The sequence below is a fragment of the Watersipora subatra genome, chromosome 1, assembly GCF_963576615.1.
Source record: "Watersipora subatra chromosome 1, tzWatSuba1.1, whole genome shotgun sequence".
Lineage (NCBI taxonomy): Eukaryota > Metazoa > Bryozoa > Gymnolaemata > Cheilostomatida > Watersiporidae > Watersipora > Watersipora subatra.
In genome coordinates, this window is record NC_088708.1 from 72,999,839 (window position 1) to 73,023,797 (window position 23,959).

A 23,959-nucleotide genomic window follows, 5' to 3' on the forward strand; every position below is an offset into this window, starting at 1 on the left:
AGAGCATTTGAACAAATAACCAATATCGCAAGAGTGTTGTGTCGGCTTTTATGTTTCTGGCCTTGTATTGGACAATCTATGTGAACCAGGGCTCTTGGCATTCATGTTACAGATTTTTTGGCATTGTTTAAAGATATGAAGCATGTTTGTCTAGTTCTAGCCACGTAATCAATGAACTATCAGAGTTTCAGAGTTATCACACTACTGGCTCCTACTTGCTTATGTTGCTCTTGTTGGCATATTTGCAGATCCGACGTTTGGTGGGGGTATGATAGGCCTGACCTCTGGATCTCGGTTGACAACTACTAACACCAGTGTTCAGATTCCATCAGCGATATGGAGCGACAGCGGCACCTATCAATGCAAGGCTAACAACACCTTAGACACAGCACAGGCTAGCAGCTATGTCACAGTGTACAGTAAGTCCTTGTCATCCGTCAATACCTATACCTCTCCTGCATCTCATGTTAACGATGAGATTCTGGTGTGTCTTTGACAGGGTGTGCTCAGTTTATGTAGCACCTGGTAACAGCAATTTGTTTCTGTTTGGCTGAGCATCTAGATGTATGAATAGCTAGTTGGCCAAGTCAACGAATATATTTGCATATTTAATGGTAGGCTGTTACCGACTAGGAATAATTGTGTCTGAAAAGGCCTTAGTTTAGCGAAAAGCTCATTTGCCTTCTTACATGTTGACAGATCGGACAACCATTATCTCACCAGAGAATGTTCAATCCGATGTGTTCAAGTCAGCTCATGTCAATCGTTCCTGCCTTCTCGACAAGGATTCACGAGTGTCTGTCACAATATTGTGGTATCTTAATAACAACCTTATCATTCCTGATGGATCCAGACGCCTTACAAATGGCAACCAGACTCTGAGTTTTAACCCCGTTCGCTCATTGCTTGACGAGGGAACATTTACTTGCCGAGTGACGTCTCTTGCGGGTAATGGATCGCGCTCATATGATATCATTGTGTTGGAGTCTCCCCATCCAGTGGAGCCGCTTGCGAGGCTGTCAGGCGAGGATCGTATCAACATCACCTGGCAAGCTCCCTATGATGGAAATCGGCCCATACTTAAATATGTTATTAAATATAAAAGTGGAACCCGTAAGCTTACACACACTATTTATATCTACTTGAATATGTACTTCACATCAAATGTAGGATTAAGAATAAAATTTATTAATTACCTTATGGTGAAAAAGATCTGTTACAAAAGAGCTATATATTTCATACAGATAGCAGCAATGTTACTAGGGTAAACTATTTAGAAGATCTATCTAGTTAGCCGTAATTGTTACAAAAAATGTTACCGTTAGTTATTAACCTTGGAGCTTGTATAAAAAGGACTTATTTTGGGCCTTAGTTGTTTACGTTATGATTCAGATCAAGTTCAAAGTTGAACTGAAATATGCGCCGTAGAACTTAAGAAATTTGATGAATAATAACGAGTCAATCATTTTTTTTATCTTAATTTCACCAGATTTAACCCGTGTCTGTACCATTTCTTTATTGTTTTTTGTTTAGCTTTGGTCATTGGTCTCTAGCTTTGTTGTGATTGGCTTTTCTAGGTAGACTGTCTCATCTAGTTAAAACAATGGGTACTCAATACTCAATACATTTGCAGCCAACTTTGTGTTGCTCGAAGACAACATAGGCTCTCAACGCACAAGCTATGAAGCGGTAGGCCTGAAGCCAGCCAAGACGTACCAGTTTGTAGTGTCAGCTCACAATTCTGTGGGGGCCAGCCAAGAGACTTTCTCGACAGAAGCAATCAGAATTCCCCCCAAAGGTTAGGCCGAAACCTTGTTACTAGTCTTGTCGGAAAAGACCTTTTCTGTCCTGTTCTTTACATACTACTATATTTATACATTCCGTGCACTGCAGGCGATTTTGTAAATAGAAATTAAAGATGGACTAACACAAAGTCTGAAGTAGATTTTATCAAAAATATTGGTATTTTTCTATCGTTTATCATTGTTGTTTATGTTTGAGGTGATCTGACTCAGGATGTTTTAAGATTAAAATCGACAAAACTTGATCACGGTTAAAATGCTTGAAAAAGAAATACATGCCAAATGACGTCGCTAGTCATTATCCTTGTTATAGTTTCCTTAGCTATAGTTGATATCGGCTGCTGCATTCAAGTTGCTGCGTTACGCATCTCTATTGTCTTGGTCTCTTTGCAACTCTAGACGTCATAATCACATAATTCGCTGGATTTGAGCGTTGTAGCCGCGATCAAGTTTTGTCGATTTTACTCCTGAAATATCCTGGAAGTCAGACCACCTCAAACAAAAAAAAATCGCAAATGATAAAAAATGCCGATACTTTCTAATAAAATCAACTAAAATTTTAAATCGATTCGTCTGGATATTTGGCCTGTGTGAGTCGGCCAGTCAACATCCATCATTGCTTCGTTGGATGCGACTCTATGGCCGATCAAAACATATGAAATATAATAATATGAATGTCTAGTCATTGTCTGTTGTTGGGTATGATGTCTTGTTTGTCTGAGCACCTCCCCTTTTCCATTTAACTCCAGTGATTTCGAAAGCATACTTGTCATGCGCATCATCTGAGCATGAGCATCATCTGAGCATGAGCATGCTCATTTTTCTCAGCACGATGAGAGTGCTATTGTAAGAGGCTTTGTAAAGAATTATTCTTGGCGCTTATAAAAAGAGAATTATTCTCATACCCTCTGCATATTTTAATGTTGCAATGACATGAAGCATAACCGCTAGTTTAAGCATGATACCATTTTCCAGTGAAAAACTTGGTGTTCCATGAAGAGTTATCAGCTCATGATGCCGTACCTCGTTAAATTCATGTTTACTGTTAAGCTAACTTTGCAATGCTCTCTGTGCCCTCTCAATTGGCACAGGAGTAGCCTAGAAAGTGTATTAGGTCGTATGTGTCAATTGGTTATCGTGTATCCAACCGGACAAGCATGTCAGTTTAACAATCTTATCATGTTTCAGCACCCAGCCTTCCTCCGGTGATCGAGCAAGTGACCGCTACTTCCAACTCATTGACAATAAAATTCAATCCACCACCTCAAAATGGCTGGAACTCTGAGACACTCACAGGTTACATTGTAGAGTATGGTCAAAACGCGCCGAGCCTCGGCAGAAAAGTCGTAGATGAAACTCAGACTACCGTAGAGATTAGAGATCTTCTGCCTTACAATCTGTAGGTAGCACCTGACGCTCTTCATTTGCTATTCACATGTATATACTTGGCTCTTCCTGTCTAATTCATCATTTGCTCGCTTGTATGTCACCCGCTAGTCTTGTTGGTGCATTCCTAGAGCTGAAGATTGTCATAATATTCTTCAGAAGTAGTAGAATATGACACATGATAAAAACTGAATGTAAATAAAGTTTCTTATTGGACGGTTAGCATATCTTCGATGCATCTCAGAGCAGCTCTGCGTATAATTAGTGTTCGGATTGTAGTTGTTACTTATCCCTCTCTAGCTCCATAAACATACACTCGCTCAATCACTCCGTTTTTGCTACTTGGATATAAAATCTAAAACTACATCATCCATAGTATGAGATTCAGACTTTTCAGTACTTTCACTCAGAGGATAAGATATGAACTCCTATTACTTTGTGAGATGTACTCACAACCGAGATTTAAACCCAACCATGGAAGGTCTGTTTATTTTCTATCTATCTAGTAATGTTTGCACTAGCACTCATGCTGATGTTGGTGGTACGTGTTGCAGGTATTGGGTCATGGTTGCTGCTATTAATGAGGTGAACACGACAGAACATGTATTCAGTGCCAAGTATTCTAAGACTACAGCTGAAAATGTACCAGTTGTTGCTCCTAGCATTCGAAATTGTACTGGAATCACCTCTACTAAATGCTTTCTCGAATGGGATAGACCACCTTACTCACTGATTAGAGGCGACCCCAAAGGTATGCTTTGACTGATACATAGAAGTGAAAGCTTGGCAATCTACATTAGAGTTCACTTGGTGTGAAAAAATAGACGTCAGAAATAACAACAACAAAAAACAAGCCTCTTTGGAGAGTCTGACGAACAGCAGAGAGCTCTTTCTTTGTGATAATGAATTGTCTTGTAAATAATTTCATGGCATTTAAATTTTTATATAATATGAATACACTTATCTCACATTTCATAAACACAATACATAAACATGTACATCATAAACATGTACATAATAAGACTAATAAAGCCAATGCATCTGCTTCAACATCCTTTTAAACGATGACATTTCAAACATGGATTTTTCAACAGTTTTATAAACAGTACAGAGTTCCTAATGAAATATTACTGATTTTACTGCTTCTAAGCCTTGTGAAAATTGCAAAATTCTTATAAATTTACTATAGGTTTGTCTGTGTATCTATGAATATGATTGCAGGCTACCGAATTCGAGTATATGAAATGGATGAGATGGTTGCGTTAGATCCAATTGAAGTTGACTGGGCGAGACAGACATCACAGAGCACTCAAATTGGGAGCTTGAAGAAGTTCACATCTTACAGGTACATGCATATTTATTACAGCGTCATAAACAATTCCAAGTTGTAGAGGAGGTATCTTTGTCTGTATATATCTCCATAAACCTTGTTATAGCAATTTGTCATGTGGTTGTGTGTTTCACAGAGTGACGTTAACCATATACAACAATGCTGGGGAGGGTCCTGCAAACACCACTTACTGCACTACCTTGGAGGATGCACCTGAGGCTGTGCGAGAGCTACGAATTCCTCAGTTTACCCATGAGAGTATTTTGGTCAGCTGGCTGCCGCCAGCGGTCAGTAATGGCATACTAAGGAGTGAGTAGTTATAGTGTACCTTTTGAACTTTCTACGATGCCGGCATATGATTGCAGATTCCTTCTTGACTTTTGTTCGCATTGGCATCTATAACGTGTACGTTATAATGGCTATTTCTTTTTAAATGAATGAGTTTTTGTTACATAACAATTGATCACCAGCTGGTTTAATTCTGTGAAAAGACTGGCTCTGAGCTTTTATATATTTTATTACACTGTCTTCATCTCCGAATTAGGTTCAAATTACTGCAGTTTCACAGAGATTCTAATGCAGAACATTGGGTAGTGATTAGCTTCACAACTTTCTCAAAGTATTATAGGAAACGGTATTACATGAACCGGTATTACAAGAAACAGTATTACAAGAAATAGTATTACAAGAAACAGTATTACAAAAAACAGTATTACAAAAAACGGCCATACAGGAAACAGTGTTACAGGAAACGGTATTACAGGAAACGGTATTACAGGAAACGGTATTACGGAAGCGGTATTACGGAAACGGTATTATCGAAAAAATATTCCAGGAAGCGGTATTACTAGAAACGGTATTACTAGAAACGGTATCACAGGAAACGTTATTACAGGAAATGGTATTGTTCTCAAAAAATGCTGAAATATAAGCTAATTATCAAAATAGTTGGTGACGAGACCTTGCCAGAAATGCACGCAAATTATGCTCATTCATCGAAGATGGTAGAAACAGGAACCTGTAACTTGGTGAACTGTCTTTAAAGTTTGTGCAAATCTAATCTTGTAGCATATGGAAATCAGTCGCAATTGTGTAACTATTGTTGTTCACTTGAGAAGAGTATGACATACACGGAGAGTTTTCAGTTAGACATAGATTATTAGCTATATACTTATATAGTTAAATAAATAGTCGGATAGGTAAGTAGTCAGTTAGTTTGATAGTTTGTGTGTGCATATGAAGAACTCAGGCTACTTGTATTTCATTTCTCATTTGCATTTCTTTTTAGTAAAATATTTAGAGATAGTTTTTCCATGTTGTAATATGTAGGTCTATATTAATGCTGATGAACTGCTCTGCCATCTGTCTTGCTGATCTTATGTGTTGTCGCACATCGCCTGTCTCATTTAATGTCAAGGAACAGAAATAATTGCATGTTCTAGATTTTCCATTCCTTTTGTATGTACCGTAAATGGGTATAGGATTTTCTATTCAGATAATTCATTTTCAGATATCAAACCAGAGATATCACATGCATTCCTATATTATATCTTGAAAATGTTACATTTATTCATAGATTTCACCTTGAAGATAACCCATTTATTCGAAGATTTCACATTGGAGATAGCATATTTATCCGTAGATTTCACCTTGGTGATATCGTATTTATGTACAGATTTCACCTTGGATATATTAAATTTAACCTTAGATTACACTTTGAAGGTATCTCATTTATCCCTAGATTACACCTGGGTAATATTACATTTATTCCTAGATTACACCTTGGAAATATTACATTTATTCCTAGATTACACCTTGGAAATATCTCAATTTGGAGAGGATGGCACTGAACAGTCATATGAGATACCTGAGACTAATTATACTGTTGGTGGACTCTTGCCTAAGACGGAATACAACATCCGAGTTACAGCCAATACTATTCGTCCTGGTCCGAGCGAGTCAATCAGGAAGACCACCAGAGGCCCACCTGGTACAGTCACCATTTTCTGTACATAGACTCAATGGTACAACCATTTAATCTGATGTGTCCAAACCATGTACGTATGTTTGTGTGCCTGATGTTTGTAGAAAAACCATCTAAGGTTACTGAGGTGGAGGTGAAAGATGTGGGAAGCCGGTCACTTATCGTCAACTTCCACTTGGACTGGGATGGAGATGCTCCAATCACGCTTTGGATAGTTGAGGCCCAGCAGCCCGGAGATGTTGACTGGACGGTCCTAGCAAGTGTCCCAACTCCAATCACTCCGGCCAAGTAAGACCACATGATAGACTATCATTCTATTGGTATAAAATAGTTTGGTGGATACATAGGATGTTATATGTTGCTGGCAAGTGTAAGTCACAGTAGCTCCTATAACGCAAATCCACTTGACGTAAAGAAACGGATTATTTACGTTGTAAGAGATCGACTGCTCGTAATATTAAGCGAGTCAACTGTTCTGGTCTGCAGTTCTATGATTGGCTAACATAAATCATAAGACTAGTAACTGTGTAGTTACTAGTCTTTCAGTTTTCTCTTGGCAACACCAACATGTTAACAGCGGGTGGATTGTAAAGCCTATTAGCTAAGAAAAGACACTACTGTAGATGAATGGGTTAGTTCTCAAACAGGAATTACCTTGATGGTTATTCTAGAATGGAATATTCTGCTGAGATAAATACAACTCTTGTGTACGTATCACAGGACTGGCATGTGCATCAGCTTGCTGTCTGTACGGCTGCATATACGCTGGCCAATGATCTCTTATTAGCTTTATGCCGATTTCCCTGTGTGAAACACTGCAAAGTATTCTCTCATTCTGACTGATAATACTGAGTCTTTCTTTGTCTTCCTATTCTCTTCATGCTTACTGGTTATGAGCTCAGCCTGCTTGAAACAATAGCTGTTGACCAATTAAGAAGTCAAGGGCGCCTTGTTTTACACAAAAGCTGTACAGCGACACAATGTTGTTGTGATAGAGCAGTCATATCTGAAGGAGGTATGATTTGAGAATTTTACAAATTTACATAGTAATTAGTAATAACTTCACACATTAAAATTTTTCAAAATCCATTTTAGTTTTGCCTTCCTTTTTCCGTTTCCGACCCTGCCTACGTACTGTAAATATATATCGTGAGATATATGGAAAAAACTGGACTGTTTTTGTATTTCTATTAAAGCTAAAAACTGAAAGTTGCTGATGCACTGTTTTCTGTAATACATGTACTTAAACAAGTTTGATAAAAATGAATCAAAATATCACATATTGAACTTTGTCAGTTTTTTTACTAATGCATAGTGATATAATATTGTCATCTGTATACATAAATCTCAGTGTTTGTTTGTCTGTCATTTGTGTATCCAGTTATAGCGACAAAGCTATAGGAACAAAAAATCTGCTTTGCAATGGAATGGAATTGATCGTGGAACCTCCAGTTCTGCAGACAGACATACTATTCATTACACTACGCATCCAACTGGTCATACTATGGAATAATTACGCTCATCATACTTATTACGCCTGCTAATCTTTAATGCCGGTTGGTTAAAATTGTACACTACATGTTTTATTAAACACGCTTAAAGATCATGATTGCATGAGAGATCATGACGCAATCTTTTTTCCTAAAGCTGGCTTCAAAGGGATGGACACGGATCTTATTATAATAAAGATTTAGACTAGCTTAAGTTACTCCAATTCATTGGGTAAAAAACTTAGCCAATTAAAAATCAATTTTTTTTGCAGAGACTTTTTTATTACCCGTGCGACGCCGGCATTTAGCTGGTAGGAATATAATATTGCATAGTGATATAATATTACATAGTGATATAATATTACATAGTGATATAATATTACATAGTGATATAATATTACATGGTGATATAATATTACATGGTGATATAATATTACATGGTGATATAATATTACATGGTGATATAATATTACATAGTGATATAATATTACATAGTGATATAATATTACATGGTGATATAATATTACATGGTGATATAATATTACATGGTGATATAATATTACATGGTGATATAATATTACATAGTGATATAATATTACATAGTGATATAATATTACATAGTGATATAATATTACATGGTGATATAATATTACATGGTGATATAATATTACATAGTGATATAATATTACATAGTGATATAATATTACATGGTGATATAATATTACATGGTGATATAATATTACATGGTGATATAATATTACATGGTGATATAATATTACATAGTGATATAACATTACATAGTGATATAATATTACATAGTGATATAATATTACATAGTGATATATTATTACATAATGATATAATATTACATGGTGATATAATATTACATGGTGGTATAATATTACATGGTGATATAATATTACATGGTGATATAATATTACATGGTGATATAATATTACATGGTGTTATAATATTACATAGTGATATAATATTACATAGTGTTATAATATTACATCATGATATAATATTACATAGTGATATAATATTACATGGTGATATAATATTACATGGTGAAATAATATTACATAGTGATATAATATTACATAGTAATATAATATTACATGGTGATATAAAATTACATAGTGATATAATATTACATAGTGTTATAATATTGCGTAGCGATATAATATTGCTCATATTCATAAATTGTGGCACGCAATTGACTTAAATTCTTTAGCAATATGTATAAAGAAATACAGTGGAACCTCAGTTCTCGAATACAATCCGTTCCAGAAGGTTGTTCGAAAACCGAGTTGTTCGAGATCTGAAACAAGTTTTCCCATTAGAATTAATCTATGTAAATTTTAATCCGTTCCAATTCGATTTAACAGCTTCGGTATAGTATTTTTTAACATTTTATACCATAAACTGTACTGTATACTGCATACTGTAAATAAAAATGGGTAGATATAGATCGTGTTTAATTTTAATAAAAAATTTTCTATCTATGACGATGAAAAAAGAAAACAAGAAGTAAACATTTCGTATGCTTTGCTCTTAAAACATCGAAAACAATAAAGGTTACGATACAATACCAAAAATCACAGAATTTGAAAATGAAACAGCAAAAAAATGCAACAGATCAGTCACATCAAAAATTGTGTGAAAAAGAAAATATAAACAGCAATGGCATGTTTACTTCACACCTTTGAAGAAGAATCCTCCTCCAAAACAATTTAGGGTAACTCGACTGAAGGAGTTGTGTCCTTAGAAAGTCTCTTCGGTAGAGGCGACGTCCTCCCAGATGGCTCCTTCTTTTTGTAAAGAACCTATGAAGTGAAACTTCTCCCTTTGTTTGAGAACCTTCCGAAAGTGGTTCATAACAACGTCGTTAAATGTATAAACACGCTGTTTCCGGAGCTATTCCGAACGTTTAATTTCGATGCGCATGCTCCGATTTGGTCCAGAACTAAATTTATGTTCGAGATCCAAGACGAACAAATCTCAAATTTTTAGTCGAAAACTGAAGCGTTCGAGAATCGAGGTTCCACTGTAAAAGAAGAATAAAAATGTACTAATAATTACATCTGTTATCAAGTCTGTTCAGTGATATTTGGCTTGAACACGAGGAAACAACTCTATAATAATGTGTTGTCCATAGCATTAAGTTTTTAGATGCTTGCCGTTGACATGTGCTACATTATTTTAGTTCATGAGTTTACAGATTGGTAGCAATTAACTTTGTATTGCATTGAATTTTCAACACTCTTGTAATAGTTTTTGTTATCAAAGTCAGATTTGGTTCAGTGCTGTTTTCTTGTATTGTTCTTTTAAATTTGCTGTGGCAGTTATATTATATTATGATTAATTTAGAGCTGTGATGCAATCTCTTGTTAATTTCTTATTAATTTCATAACAAGACATGTTACTGATTATGTTTAGCCTTGCGTAAAATGGGATTTCATCTTTTAACAAATAATTCATTAGAATATTCCACACAAGTCTCAATGATGAAAAAAGTCATTAGTATTGAGGGCGTCTATTTGTATCAAGTGATTTTATTTGTATTAAAGGTGTGTAATTTTATTGAGAGTATATATTTGTATCATGGATGTCTATTTGATGTCTATTTGTATTGAGGTGTCCATTTGTATCGAGGGTGTCTATTTGTATTGAGGTGTCTATTTGTATCGAGGGTGTCTATTTGTATTGAGGTGTCCATTTGTATTGAGGTGTCCATTTATATTGAGGGTGTCCATTTATATCGAGGGTGTCTATTTGTATCGAGGTTGTCTATTTGTATCGAGGATGTCCATTTGTATTGAGGTGTCCATTTATATCGAGGGTGTCCATTTATATCGAGGGTGTCTATTTGTATCGAGGTTGTCTATTTGTATCGAGGATGTCCATTTGTATTGAAGTGTCCATTTGTATCGAGGGTGTCTATTCGAATCGGCGGTGTGAAAACGTAAACTGTCAATTTATGGGATGAATTGAACTCATAGAGTGTTTGAGTTGGTTCTAATTGGCCTATTGAACATTGCCAAATTAAAGTGCAATGGATTGCTCGACATGCTTTGAATAGGCTGGTAATAAAAATGTTTTCTAGAATGATCAGCTAATTGAACTTGTACCAAAATCAGCGGAGTAATTGTGGACACTGTACAGTGTACACATAGGGTAATAGGGCGTAGGGATGCATGTCATGCTGCCCAACGCAAGGTCTAATTAACAGATGCTGTTTCAGAGGTGAACAACTGCAGCTAGAGCATTGAGGCTTGTAATTGAATTAATCAAAATTTGCTCAACTTTAACAACTGTTCCTTATGTTTTATTGGTAACTAATGCAATTTTCATTATTCCGTCGTCTCTCTGCCTGTTTGTTAGTGTTGTTTATTCGTGGAAGGGAAACAGAAAATAGCTATACCAATATTAATTTCTGAGGTCGTAACTAGGCAATCGAGTTGTATAGTTGCTGAGTGTGTTATAACTATTCACTGTAAGCTGGAAAGATATACATGTAGTTGTGTTAATGAAAAATATATGCTTGTCTAAAATGTCAATTCAGCCAATCGTGTGGCTAACCCTTCACAAATTCTGGCTTTCTTGCATGAATGTGTCAAGCAGTCTTGCAGTGTGGTTAGCATCTTGGCCTCGCTGAAGCCATCTTGCAGCGTATTATTGAATGATTTAGCATAAGTTTTGGCTCAACATAATGCTGGGTATGCTCTTTTCCTATTGGCGCTCTGATACATGGAATGTATTATTTTTTGACTACTGCTGATTTGCTGACACACTGTACTCTTATCTAAGGCGCTGCCTGGCATCTTTTCTATACGCATCTAGCACGCACACCCTTGCCCTTTGTTGTCTAATGATAAACCCTCATTTAGCTTCGGCGTTTGTGTCTACATATGTAGGAACATTATGTAGGAGTCATGATTACCTACAGGCAACTGAATACATTCTTTTATATAGCTTCTGTAGTGATTTTTAAGAAATTACCTCCTTTCTTCTTATGTGGCTTGCCTTTATGCCATGCCATGCCAATTACTTTTGCAGTGAGCTGGAAATCACAAATTTGAAGCCCTATCGAAAGTACAGATTACGAATAATAGCCAAAAACATAAAGGGGAACAGCGAGCCGAGTGATCCTACAAACATCATCACTACCGCTATGGCGGCACCTGACACACCCCCCTCAAACGTTACAGCTCGACCTCAGAACAATTCCACTCTCATTATCAATTGGGAGGTAAGCATTTCATAATTTTGGTCACTATCGGTTTGCTGATTCACATTTATGACCTTCATTATGTTTCTATGATGCGCTGGATCCGCAAGTTTGTGTCATCCGTCAATTTTTTTTCTAAATGTTTCATGTTTGCGAAAGATCGAAACGGCACTTGCGAATGATGTGCAAGAATATGTCGCGCAAACTATTCCATTTTAAACATCTTTCACACTTTCGTCACTCATAATACGATGTGATCAGTTCTGAATGCACCGGTATGATCTCTGCTGTAGAATTCTTTATCATTTTTAACAAAGCACCAGTGTTACTCCGCAACATGTGAAAGCCCATTGAAACACTTATCACTAGATAACTCAACGTGCGCACAACTCCAAATTCGCATCCTCCGCACCACAAAAACATACTGTCTGTTCACACGCAAAACTCGTCAAACATGTAGATCAGCGTGTAGAGGTAAAATATATGCGAGATATGTAAGAGCTACAAATGCTTGGCTCAGTTTGTACCGCCTGATCAATGTGAACTGTAACAGTGCATGGGCCAACTTAGCAGGTGTTTAATGTGAGCCAGGCTTCAAGCTATATCTTATTGTGAAAAAGACATGGGATGTTTCACCCTTTGGCAACAACTAATTTTGACAACAAAACCTTTGTTTAACTTTTTATATTTATTAGTGAAAAAAGTACAAAATGACTTTATATTAAAAATAGACTCGTTATTATAGAAATATTTAGTATCTAAATCGATAATGCAAAAGGCACCTTTATATAGACAGGATGTCCAAATTATTTGGAGTTGTTGTAACTTGCTAATATGATGATCCACGGTCGTTAGAGTACACACACTCCGTCTAAACAGCATCCCATGTTTCGTATTTTCTTCCGTGTTTCATTAATGCTTATTAAAGTTTCTAGTTATGTTACATTACAAAACTAAATGTATCCACGACGAAAGATATATTGTGGATCGAGTAAAAGTTATGTGGAAATGTTTGAAATAGTCAATGTGATTACACTCGTACAATGCAGTATCTAACGCGCGGTGTCTAACGCGCGGTGTCTAACGCGCGGTGTCTAACACGCGGTGTCTAACACGCGGTATCTAACACGCGGTATCTAACACGCGGCATCTAACACGCGGTATCTAACACGCGGTATCTAACACGCGGTATCTAACACGCGGTATCTAACACGCGGCTTCTAACACGCGGCTTCTAACACGCGGTATCTAACACGCGGTATCTAACACGCGGTATCTAACACGCGGTATCTAACACGCGGTGTCTAACACGCGGTGTCTAACACGCGGTGTCTAACACGCGGTGTCTAACACGCGGTGTCTAACACGCGGTGTCTAACACGCGGTGTCTAACACGCGGTGTCTAACACGCGGTGTCTAACACGCGGTGTCTAACACGCGGTATTTAACAAGCGGTATCTAACACGCGGTATCTAACACGCGGTATCTAACACGCGGTATCTAACACGCGGTATCTAACACGCGGTATCTAACACGCGGTATCTAACACGCTGTATCTAACACGCGGCATCTAACACGCAGTATCTAACACAGCTTATTTCATGTACTTCTTGAGCAAAAGTTGGTTTGTTTACAAACATCGTTATGTTGAGCTGACCGATCTTAATGTTCGTCTTTGTAGCCTTTAGACCTTGAGGATTTCAATGGAGAAGGGGCTCGTTACAGAGTTGACTACAGGAAAGATAAAGAGAGTTCCTGGAACCAAAGAACAGTTCACAATCCAGGCAGCAGGTTTTATGTACTCGAGAACCTACTTGCTTCTTCTACATACCACGTGCGACTGATCTCTGTAAACAATGTGAATGAAAGCCTCCCCAGTGATCAGGTCACTTCTACAACTATTGAAGGCGGTATGTAATTGTTGTTGTTTTCTCATACATTTGCATCGGGAGAGCGCTCAAACTGCAATGTGAATTACATTCTGATAATCACTTAAAAGCTTCAGATTATTACTTGTTATGGGATATTGGCCGCAAGCCTTGATGTAGATTTATTCCTTGATACTTTGGGGTTCAGCTTTCGCGGTGTAAAATATTCTTAAAACATTTAAAAATGTTAAAAAAATTAAAATACGTATTACATGAATTGCCCTCTCAAACTCTTTTCTAGTTAAATCCATCGGCGTGATCATTGTGATAGCGGTTGCCGGGGTTTGCTGTTTTTCTTGTTGCGTTTTGTAGTGTAAAAGTGCAAAGTGCTGGTGACACCCTTTTTTATGCCTCTTAAAAGCTCCCGAACCTCAGAATTGTCTAATCAACCTAAAAAAAGAACAATGCGTGATTAATGAAAGATAAATATATGTATAGATATATGTGTAAATTTGGTAAGAACTTTATTAAAATTTGGCTAAGCATGAAAATTACTAAAAGTTTCATATTACAAATTTTAATAAAGTTCTTACCAAATTTATATTAAGCTCTATTTTAGTATCGAGCACTTTATGCTGACTTTTAGCCTATACTTTATTGTATATATATGTGTATAGATATATGTGTATAGATATATATGTATAGATAGATGTGTATTATAGATATATAGATAGATGTGTATTATAGATATATAGATAGATGTGTATTATAGATATATAGATAGATGTGTATTATAGATATATAGATAGATGTGTATTATAGATATATAGATAGATGTGTATTATAGATATATAGATAGATGTGTATAGATGTATGTGTATAGATGTATGTGTATAGATGTAGGTGTACAGATGTACATGTATATGTATATATATATATATATATATATATATATATATATATATATATATATATATACATACATATACATGTGTAGATAAATAAATAAGTACTATAGTGAACCGTCTTCACATAATCCATTGACAACATCAGCTAGTGTATGTGATCTTGCTAGTTTTATTCTGTACCATATTTATATATCTATTTATTCTGTACATTATTACAACCTCTAACGGAAAGCTGACGTAATGGCGGCATGTTTACCAAATCAGGAGGCAGTCAGACTGACTTGACTCCAATAAAATGAAAGTATTTGAATATCGTTAAAAGAATTTACGAGTGAGTGTCCATAGGCAGCGAGTGTCCATAGGCAGCGAGTGTCCATAGGCGCGTGACTATTTTTGCAGTTCCTAGCGTTGGACCATTCTTCGAACGGTTCATAAGCATCAGCAGCTCTGAGATAGATCTACTCTGGACACGGCTCACAGCCGAGCAGCTTAATGGTAAGCTGCTTGGGTATAGGCTCATATATGCTGTTGACGGGGCTTCGGCTCCAACTATGGAGGTGACGACTACCGATTGGGGAATGCTTTTGGGCAATCTCTTTGGCTACACTCAATACAACCTTCAGGTATGTAGAATAGGAGAATAGGTATCGAAGACATTAGATAATGCTAAATATCATTAGATAATGTAAGAAAACATTAGGTGACATTAGAGGACATTACAAAACATAAGATAGCTCTAAAAGTGGTTGACTGATCGTACTATAATAGACACATACATTTTCTTTGCCTCGGGAATGGGCAGCAAACATACAAACATGGTTGAAGCTAAATTTGGCATCTATATGCCCTTTAGCACATTCACATACTACGAGCCGCATGTAGCAGGAATCAACAGCCTAAAAGAACGCATGTTAGCCTTGAACCAAGCAGTGATTTGACCGCTTTTGTTCCATATATTCCATTGCGATTACAGTTCATTTGAGTAAGGTTAAAATACTAGCATCTTGGTATCAAGACACTTTTGTTGCTCTGCAAGGAAGCAAGTAAATGTGTTATGGCACGCGTCATTGAGAGATGGCTGTTGTATATATCTTACACATGCACTGATTTGATGTGACTATACACTGCAGGTGCTCGCCTACACGCATATGGGAGATGGTGCCCTATCACTCCCAATTCAAGTAAGGACTTTGCAAGATAAACCGAGTGTTCCAAGGTCATTCGGTATAGACAACATTCAGCTCACCTCTCTACGACTGACTTGGCAGGTGCCAGAGCATGCAAACTCTCCTATTGCGGACATAACCTACACTCTCAGGTCTGTATGACTACCATAAACCGAGCTTTGAACTCCGCTCTATTCAAGGTGCGCACATCCAGGCCTCCAAATTCTATTAACTACATGTACGTAGCTCCCACCCTACATGAAATGATCATTTTACCTTCAGTATTAGCTCCTTCTAATGAACATTACATACACCCATTAATTACCGGTACGTAATTATATTGATGTCTAAGAATCATGTAACAAATGCTTTGGAACAACTTGTTTAGTGCTTATCTGCCATATTAGATTGCTTTGGGAAGGTTTCAGATATCAACACCTAAGGAGCTAACAACAGATTATATCAATAAGATGATATGATGTAGGTATTGGAAAACAGATGGAAGCCATGAAGAAAACCTCACAAGCATCACTCAGCTCAATCAGGAGTTAACGGGATTGTCAACAGGTGCAGAATACCGGTTTGAGCTTCGTGCTGTGAACACCAAGGGAGCCAGTGATGCCGCAGTTATCAATTACGCAGTTACATCACCATCAACCCTGGGTTAGCTGGTCATTTATCTTAGCTCAAACCTTATTGCTCTAAACTTTTCTCAATCAACATTGAGCCGACAACTCCTGGTATTAGGTTGAAGCTGTTGACAGCCATTGCTGAATTATGTATGAAGATATGCCATTCGTCTTTTATCAAGTCAAATTTGATTACCTGTATGAACTGTTATATATTTAGAACATTCGGACTATCTGACAGGGCAGTCTAGAAAAAACGACAGCTGTTTTTCATCTTTGCAAAGACAATTTTTTGTTTCTTTGTTTCATTGATTCATTGATTTATTTGCTGAAAATCCTTCATTGCACAAAGTTTGCATTTGTACAAAATGTCTTCTGATATGTCTTCTTAGGAGTTCCCTCTGTCCCAAGGAGCTTCAAAGCTGCATTGGCTGGTTCAAGAAATATAACACTTACCTGGCAGAGAACAGATGACAACGGAGTGCCACTCAGCAACTACACACTCTGGTACAAGCCAGAGGCTGGAGTATATGCAGAGGCACAGGTTTACATTGCTGCTCACCTTGAGACTTACACCCTACTAGGGCTCACTCCCTCCACTAAGTACTTCTTTAAGCTTGCTGCTGTCAATGGAATCGGTAAGGAATAAAATGGTGTGGTCCCTATATGTAAACAATATATATAATTGCTGAATAAAACTATATATAAAATCTGTAGTTTTGTATTGAAACTTTAGGGATAACAGCTTGTTAGGCATTTACAAATGCTATTTGGTATTAGCTGACCGTGTCAAGTGCGTAGATGTTGGTATGTCAGCAATGGCATGCTTCTCACCTGCACTGAATAGTCACCGGTATTTTTAGAGAAGTCAACAAAAAGATGCTTATGCTCTGCACCCTGTGGTATTGCGCAAAACTTGCCTCTCTTGTTTGCACATTTATGGTGCAGACAACTTCCAACTAGAACATAAAATATGCCAACACATTGGTCAATGCTGTTTGATGCTTGTTGTTTTTGTTTACTCAACTGCAATACTTCAATGACTGTCTGCTGTGCCAGGTGAATCTGAGATGACAGCTGAGCAATGGAACACCACAGCTGGAGAGCGGCCTTCCCTAGCACCATCAAACCTTAAGGTAGTACCCAAGACTGCCACATCCCTCGACATAGTCTGGAGCAACCCCGGCAGCAACGGTTGGAATGGTGTCTTGTTGTCCACACGTATTTGGTTAGTAGTTTACATTGTGAATATCTGAATACATTGGCTATCTGGTCGTTTCCCAATTTATTAAATTTAATATGTGTACATATACATGGAAGGAAGTGGTGGTGATATCTGCATTTTGCTTACACAGGTACACCATCTATGATCCAGAAAATAGAAAGATTTTGGAAGACTACAGTTTTGAAGAAGTGTCATTCCCTTCCACAAATCTTTTGTTGGAGAATTTGCTCGCTGACAACCTTTATGAGATTAGACTCAGTTCTGTGAACAGTGAAGGGTACAGTGTCCCTTCTTCACCTACAATTATTTATGTCGGAGTAGCAGGTAATACTATGTACCATGTGTACAAGTACAGCTTCAATGCTCTCTTAAGTCATGACTGCACACATCAATGAAATGCATAGCTGTAAACATCAGATATGGCCATAGACAACCATATGGCCATAGACAACCAATTGACCAGGTGATGGCCATCACATCCTTGTTGGAATTTCCATTACGTATTGTGATTGAAAGTTTGTCAATATATTCATTATTAATAATTGATCATCAACAGTTTGAGATAGTACCATCATTTATGCAACTATTTCTGCTCAACTAGAAAAAGGCTGTATGTTAGTGAAAACAATCAGTCGGCCTTAAAAGAAGATTCAAGTTCAATGAAATGAACCAAATGAATTAAACAAGAGAATCAAACTCCCGTTTTTCAATAACTTTACTCAGCTAAAGAATTATCCTTAAATGTTTTGTGAACATTTTCTATTGACACTAGAAGGTTGCACATATCTGTTACAGGTAAGAATATCTTTGACCATGTATAAATAGTTTTTCTGTGATATTATTTCATTCAAAGGTGAATCTCCAATAAAATCAACTTGTATTGTGAATACATATAACACAATCAAGATTTTGCACTTTGAGGAATGAACTCTTTCAACCAACTGCAGAAAAGTGTTGGTTTTCACTGCACCGACGAATGCTAGCATGTTTGTTTAGACACAGCCTGTCATGCACCATCGGCAGTGTGCTGCCTATGTATTGGCCACATATTTGCCCATGTCATTGCCAGTTTGGACAGTCATCCACTTCAAGCTTTCAACGTTCACAAAACTTTGTCATATTAACATTACTAACTTCAAAATATTTATTCATTTAAACAAGAAAATTCTAGTGGAGAAGGAGAGGCTGTAAAACACTAATCACTTTGTCGATTTTACTTAACAAGCTATGCAATAAGAAATTCATGATATTGAAACGATAGATTGTGGTAGTCATTCAGAGGTTTACAAACAGTTATGGTGCACAAAATAATGTTCTCTTATGGTGGGTCAACTGGGTTAGTTTATACGTTGCAGTGCCAGTTGGAGCACCTGCATCTGTATCTTCTGGAGAGGCTGGCAATGAGACAATAACCGTGGCATGGCAGCCTGTGCAAGATTCCGAAGTTAATGGCCAATTGCTGGGCTACAAGGTGGCTATATTGTATAACTCTATTGTGGTAACTCTGTGTTAGAGAACATGAGGTGAACCTATTGAACTATCGAGTATCATTCTGAGAGTTTGTGTGAGATATCTGCGAAGTAACGAGCTATACACCAGTTAGCTGTCCTTGTTCCAGCTGCCGGGTGTTAAATACGCCTGATGAACAAGTTATTAGTATATATCAATGACTTATTTGACTAAAAAAATAAAAAAATTCGCTCATATTTTTTTATGATTAAGGTATATTACACATTGACTGGAGTTCCAAAACCTCGAAGTAGGCGGGCTGTTACTGATACATCACAATATGATTTGGTTGGACCGGAGAAGAGCTCTCATACTATCAGAGGCCTACAGACGTACAAGGAGTATTCGATCACCATTACAGCTTACAACATCGCTGGTGATGGACCCTCTAGCCTAGCAATCATTGTTTCAACAGATGAAGGAGGTAGGGTCTTCCAGCAGATGCTGAATTACATTTTCTGCAAACACTTCAGCGGATATATTGCTGTTTTACTTTTTCTAAGTTTCTTTGGTTCTTCAAAGCTAACATCGTCAAGGATGTATTTATAGCTTGTGAGTCAAACTCATGTTTTGTAGTTCCTGGAAGGGTGGGAAACTTGTCAGTTGCGGAAGTTACCTTGGAGGTGGTCAATGTGACTTGGGAGGCTCCCACCGAGCCTAATGGAATCATCACGGAATACGTGATCACATCAACTCAGGACGATGGTAGGTCTTCTTAATGGCTCAGAAGCAATTTACGTATTGCCACCGTTTCTATGATATTTAAATTGATATCAAGTTGGGTTTGAGAGTTTTCTTCTCTATAACTATTTGCAATAGACTTACCACACTTTCTGCAGTATTATTGCTACTTCTATCGTTGAGGTACTGTGCCTCACAAGGTATGTTGCATGTACTTTATTTTACTCGAGACCTGATTGCCACTCTATTAGTTTATTCTGTTATTGAGGAAATGCGCATGGTGTATAGCTGTTATGTGCGTGTCTCTATTTTGTAATAATAATAAACTTAATTGCGTTCATTAGATACACTAGATGCCCCTGGTGAGTTTGCTCTGTATTGTGTACTGGGTGTGTTCTGGGAATTACAGGTTTATCCTCTTTAGTGGTACTGCTGTTATCCTTGCGGAAGGTGGATGGGTGTTGGTTGCTTCATCATTTTATCATACTCTCATGGCCTGGGCTCCATTGTATAAACCTTGACTCATTGTGATATATGCAATCTTCTTTATTTTAGGAGTGCCAAGTTTTAGATTTTAATTTAGATTCATTTTAAAGGTTTTTTTGGTAGCCGTTGCTCCACTTATCAGGCCACTAAATAACATAAATTGAATTCGTTGAAAACCCTTAACGAATTGTCGCAGGTTTTGAATTGTATTTAAGACTTTCATTTACAATGTTCTAATGTTATCCATTTGATGGCATGTCGATGATCACCGCATTTTTTAGACAACCAAATGCTAGTTTGATTTTTGTTGATTCCTTTCATTGAATGTAACGCTAGTTTCTCTACTTGTAGACTAAAATCATACACTTATTGAGACATCAGTTACAGAGCTGTTTCTTACTGGCTAAATCTAATTTCTCTGCATTTATATTCATCTAATGTCTGTGTCTGTGAATGCTATTATGAAATAGGCCTTTTGTGTTATTAACTATAACCATTTGCTATTCAAATTTAAAGTTAGTTATCTAGTTAGACTTTTTCATTGTTTATAACTAGCTCACCTTATCTTGCAGCGTCTGCGAACGGATTCTCATCAACGCAGTTTGTCCCAAGTCCAAGCACATTCATAGAAGTTCGGATACGCCGCAGCGCAACTTTCAACTTCACTGTTTTTGCTAAGACAAAGAAAGGAAGTGGAGACGCTATTTCTAGTAGATATACGAGTGGCCCGAAACCTGGTACGGGTATTGAATGATTTTTATACCGATCAATATGACATCTTTTGATAGCTAAAGCAATCAGGACATTAAACATGTGATAAGATCACTTGTACATGTTTGCCATCTTCTGACAGCAACACGTTCTTTAAGTTGTCTAGTCATAGTCTTGCTGCTTATATTTTATTTTTAGTTCATGAAAACCAGCTTGCAGCTATTGTAGATAGATGAGATATTCGAGTACATAGAACAACACTAAAGACAAAATAAGTGTTTTTATTTTTATCCTGTTCATACAATGTTGTACAGGCTCACCAAAGGCCCCTGAAACGGCTGAGTATTCGGATGAAGAGAATGGCATCCTTGTCAAATGGACTGTCAGCTCAACAGAAGAAAGTGAGATACTTGGCTTTCTTGTTGAGGGGCAGAATAATGGTGAGTTGCATGCCCCTGCCCGTCTTATGTTTAGTCTTTATGAATGCTGCTGTATGATGTCTTTTGCTGTTTGAATACAAAGCAGAAATCTTAGTTATGATAACTTTCAACTTTGCAAAGAAGGTAGCTATATATAAGGGAGGTAGCTATATATAAGGTTGGTAGCTATATACATGTATAAGGGAGGTAGCTATATATAAGGGAGGTAGCTACACGTATATATTTTTTAAAGATTTTTTGTAAGAATAGCTTTAAGTGTAAATTTTTTTTCACACAAAAAGTGTTTAAACACAATGAAACATTACGAATTTAAATTTTTTGGAAAAGATATTGACAATTGTTATTCTTCTACATGTTATAGTGATATTAATTGGAAGTTGGAAGATAAACCGATATAAACAATCTAGCATAATGTGATAATGCTCTCTGTTTATGCAGAAATTGCTAAAACAGATTTGATGTGCTGACTAATTACGGGGCTGAAACCTTTTATTGAGTCGCCACTAGTTGGTAATAGATCAAGCAAGTGCACTATAATAAGTACTGTATCACCCATTACAAACAGACTACAACCTTTGTATCATCCGTTATTAACTAACTGTAAGCTCTGTATCATCCGTTATTAACTAACTGTAAGCTCTGTATCATTCGTTACTAACTAACTATAAGCTCTGCATCATCCATTATTGACTATAAGCTCTGTATCATCCGTCACTAACTAACTATAAGCTCTGTATCATCTGTTACTAACTATAAGCTCTGTATCATTCGTTACTAAGTAACTATAGGCTCTGTATCGTCTGTTACTAACTAACTATAAGCTCTGTATCATCCGTTACTAACAAACTGTAAGCTTTGTATCATCCGTTACTAACTATAAGCTCTGTATCATTCGTTACTAAGTAACTATAGGCTCTGTATCGTCTGTTACTAACTAACTATAAGCTCTGTATCATCCGTTACTAACTGTAAGCTCTGTCTCCGTTACAGACTGGCAGTATCTGCACCGGGAATCAGACGCAAGTGCTAACAAGGTTCTTTTGAGCTCAGATGTACTGCCTGTCAGAAACCTCTACAGCGGCTTCAGAGTTAGCCTATTCAATAGTTTTGGATTAGGAAATCATACCGATGCCAAACAAGTCGAACCCTACTATAGGTCTACATGGTTCTTGGTCATCATTGCATTATCCGCCCTTGTTATCATCATTATCATCACAGCGAGTCTCTGCTGCTATTATTACAAGATGAGAGGTATGTGTTTGTCTCTTGACTCTAGTTTCAAAATTCTTTGACAAGACCACAATAATTCCAATGCAATATTTAGTACTTTTAAATTTCAGCACTTTGATTAATTTTAGGGGTCAATGGTCAGCTGTAAGAAATGCAGATGTGTGACAGTAGTAATGTAACAGGAGAGCTGGGTGACAGTACAGTCATGTGACAGTACAGTCATGTGACAGTACAGTCATGTGACAGTACTGCTGTGAGACAGTACTGCTTTATGACAGTACAGTCATGTGACAGTACTGCTGTGAGACAGTACTGCTTTATGACAGTACAGTCATGTGACAGTACGGTCATGTGACAGTACAGTCATGTGACTGTACTGCCATGAGACATTACTGCTTTATGACAGTAGAGTTGTGGAAGTTATTATCACTCTAAAGCTTGGTTCCCATATACGGCGCATGCCCCTGAACCAGATATATACGTGTTGACTGCCGGTAGTTACTGGCGGTCAACGCAAGAGTTCAGCGCTGTTCAACTTTCACAAGGAGCCGCGGGCAAAACGTTCCCAAAGTGCAATGTACAGGTGAAGGTCCGCACTTCTGAAACGGCATGGCAAGCAGACATTTTTATGCGGTAATCAGTGACGCAGTTTATGCACACATAAGCCTAGCGCTGCAAGTGTTTTGCTATGCGAGATTATCGCCGGGGTCTCACAGCCGATATGGGAAGCAGGCTTAACATGACATTACTGGTTATGAAACATATTTCTAAGTTTTAATATTTCTGAAGCATGAAGGCCAATATCACTGTTTATTTGCATACTCCTGCACTGTCTACATATCTTAAACAAAAACAATCGAAGATGTTAAATTATTATTGC

At 37.2% G+C, this 23,959-nt stretch overlaps 1 protein-coding gene across 1 annotated transcript in view; it reads left to right on the top strand.

Moving 5' to 3' along the window:
• Positions 1-23,959, top strand: part of LOC137391348 (protein sidekick-2-like) — a 78,271-nt gene that overhangs the window by 50,895 nt on the left and 3,417 nt on the right. The window contains exons 21-45 of the mRNA XM_068077799.1: positions 249-419; positions 700-1,113; positions 1,634-1,798; positions 2,991-3,201; positions 3,743-3,939; positions 4,410-4,533; positions 4,655-4,827; positions 6,326-6,508; positions 6,607-6,790; positions 7,174-7,209; positions 12,055-12,247; positions 13,908-14,136; positions 15,402-15,625; positions 16,133-16,320; positions 16,653-16,831; positions 17,190-17,435; positions 17,857-18,025; positions 18,153-18,346; positions 19,378-19,493; positions 19,745-19,955; positions 20,108-20,236; positions 20,557-20,574; positions 21,271-21,435; positions 21,724-21,849; positions 22,840-23,100. Coding sequence (XP_067933900.1) covers positions 249-419; positions 700-1,113; positions 1,634-1,798; positions 2,991-3,201; positions 3,743-3,939; positions 4,410-4,533; positions 4,655-4,827; positions 6,326-6,508; positions 6,607-6,790; positions 7,174-7,209; positions 12,055-12,247; positions 13,908-14,136; positions 15,402-15,625; positions 16,133-16,320; positions 16,653-16,831; positions 17,190-17,435; positions 17,857-18,025; positions 18,153-18,346; positions 19,378-19,493; positions 19,745-19,955; positions 20,108-20,236; positions 20,557-20,574; positions 21,271-21,435; positions 21,724-21,849; positions 22,840-23,100 — 4,506 coding nt within the window. The remainder of the gene's footprint in view (positions 1-248; positions 420-699; positions 1,114-1,633; positions 1,799-2,990; positions 3,202-3,742; positions 3,940-4,409; positions 4,534-4,654; positions 4,828-6,325; positions 6,509-6,606; positions 6,791-7,173; positions 7,210-12,054; positions 12,248-13,907; positions 14,137-15,401; positions 15,626-16,132; positions 16,321-16,652; positions 16,832-17,189; positions 17,436-17,856; positions 18,026-18,152; positions 18,347-19,377; positions 19,494-19,744; positions 19,956-20,107; positions 20,237-20,556; positions 20,575-21,270; positions 21,436-21,723; positions 21,850-22,839; positions 23,101-23,959) is intronic.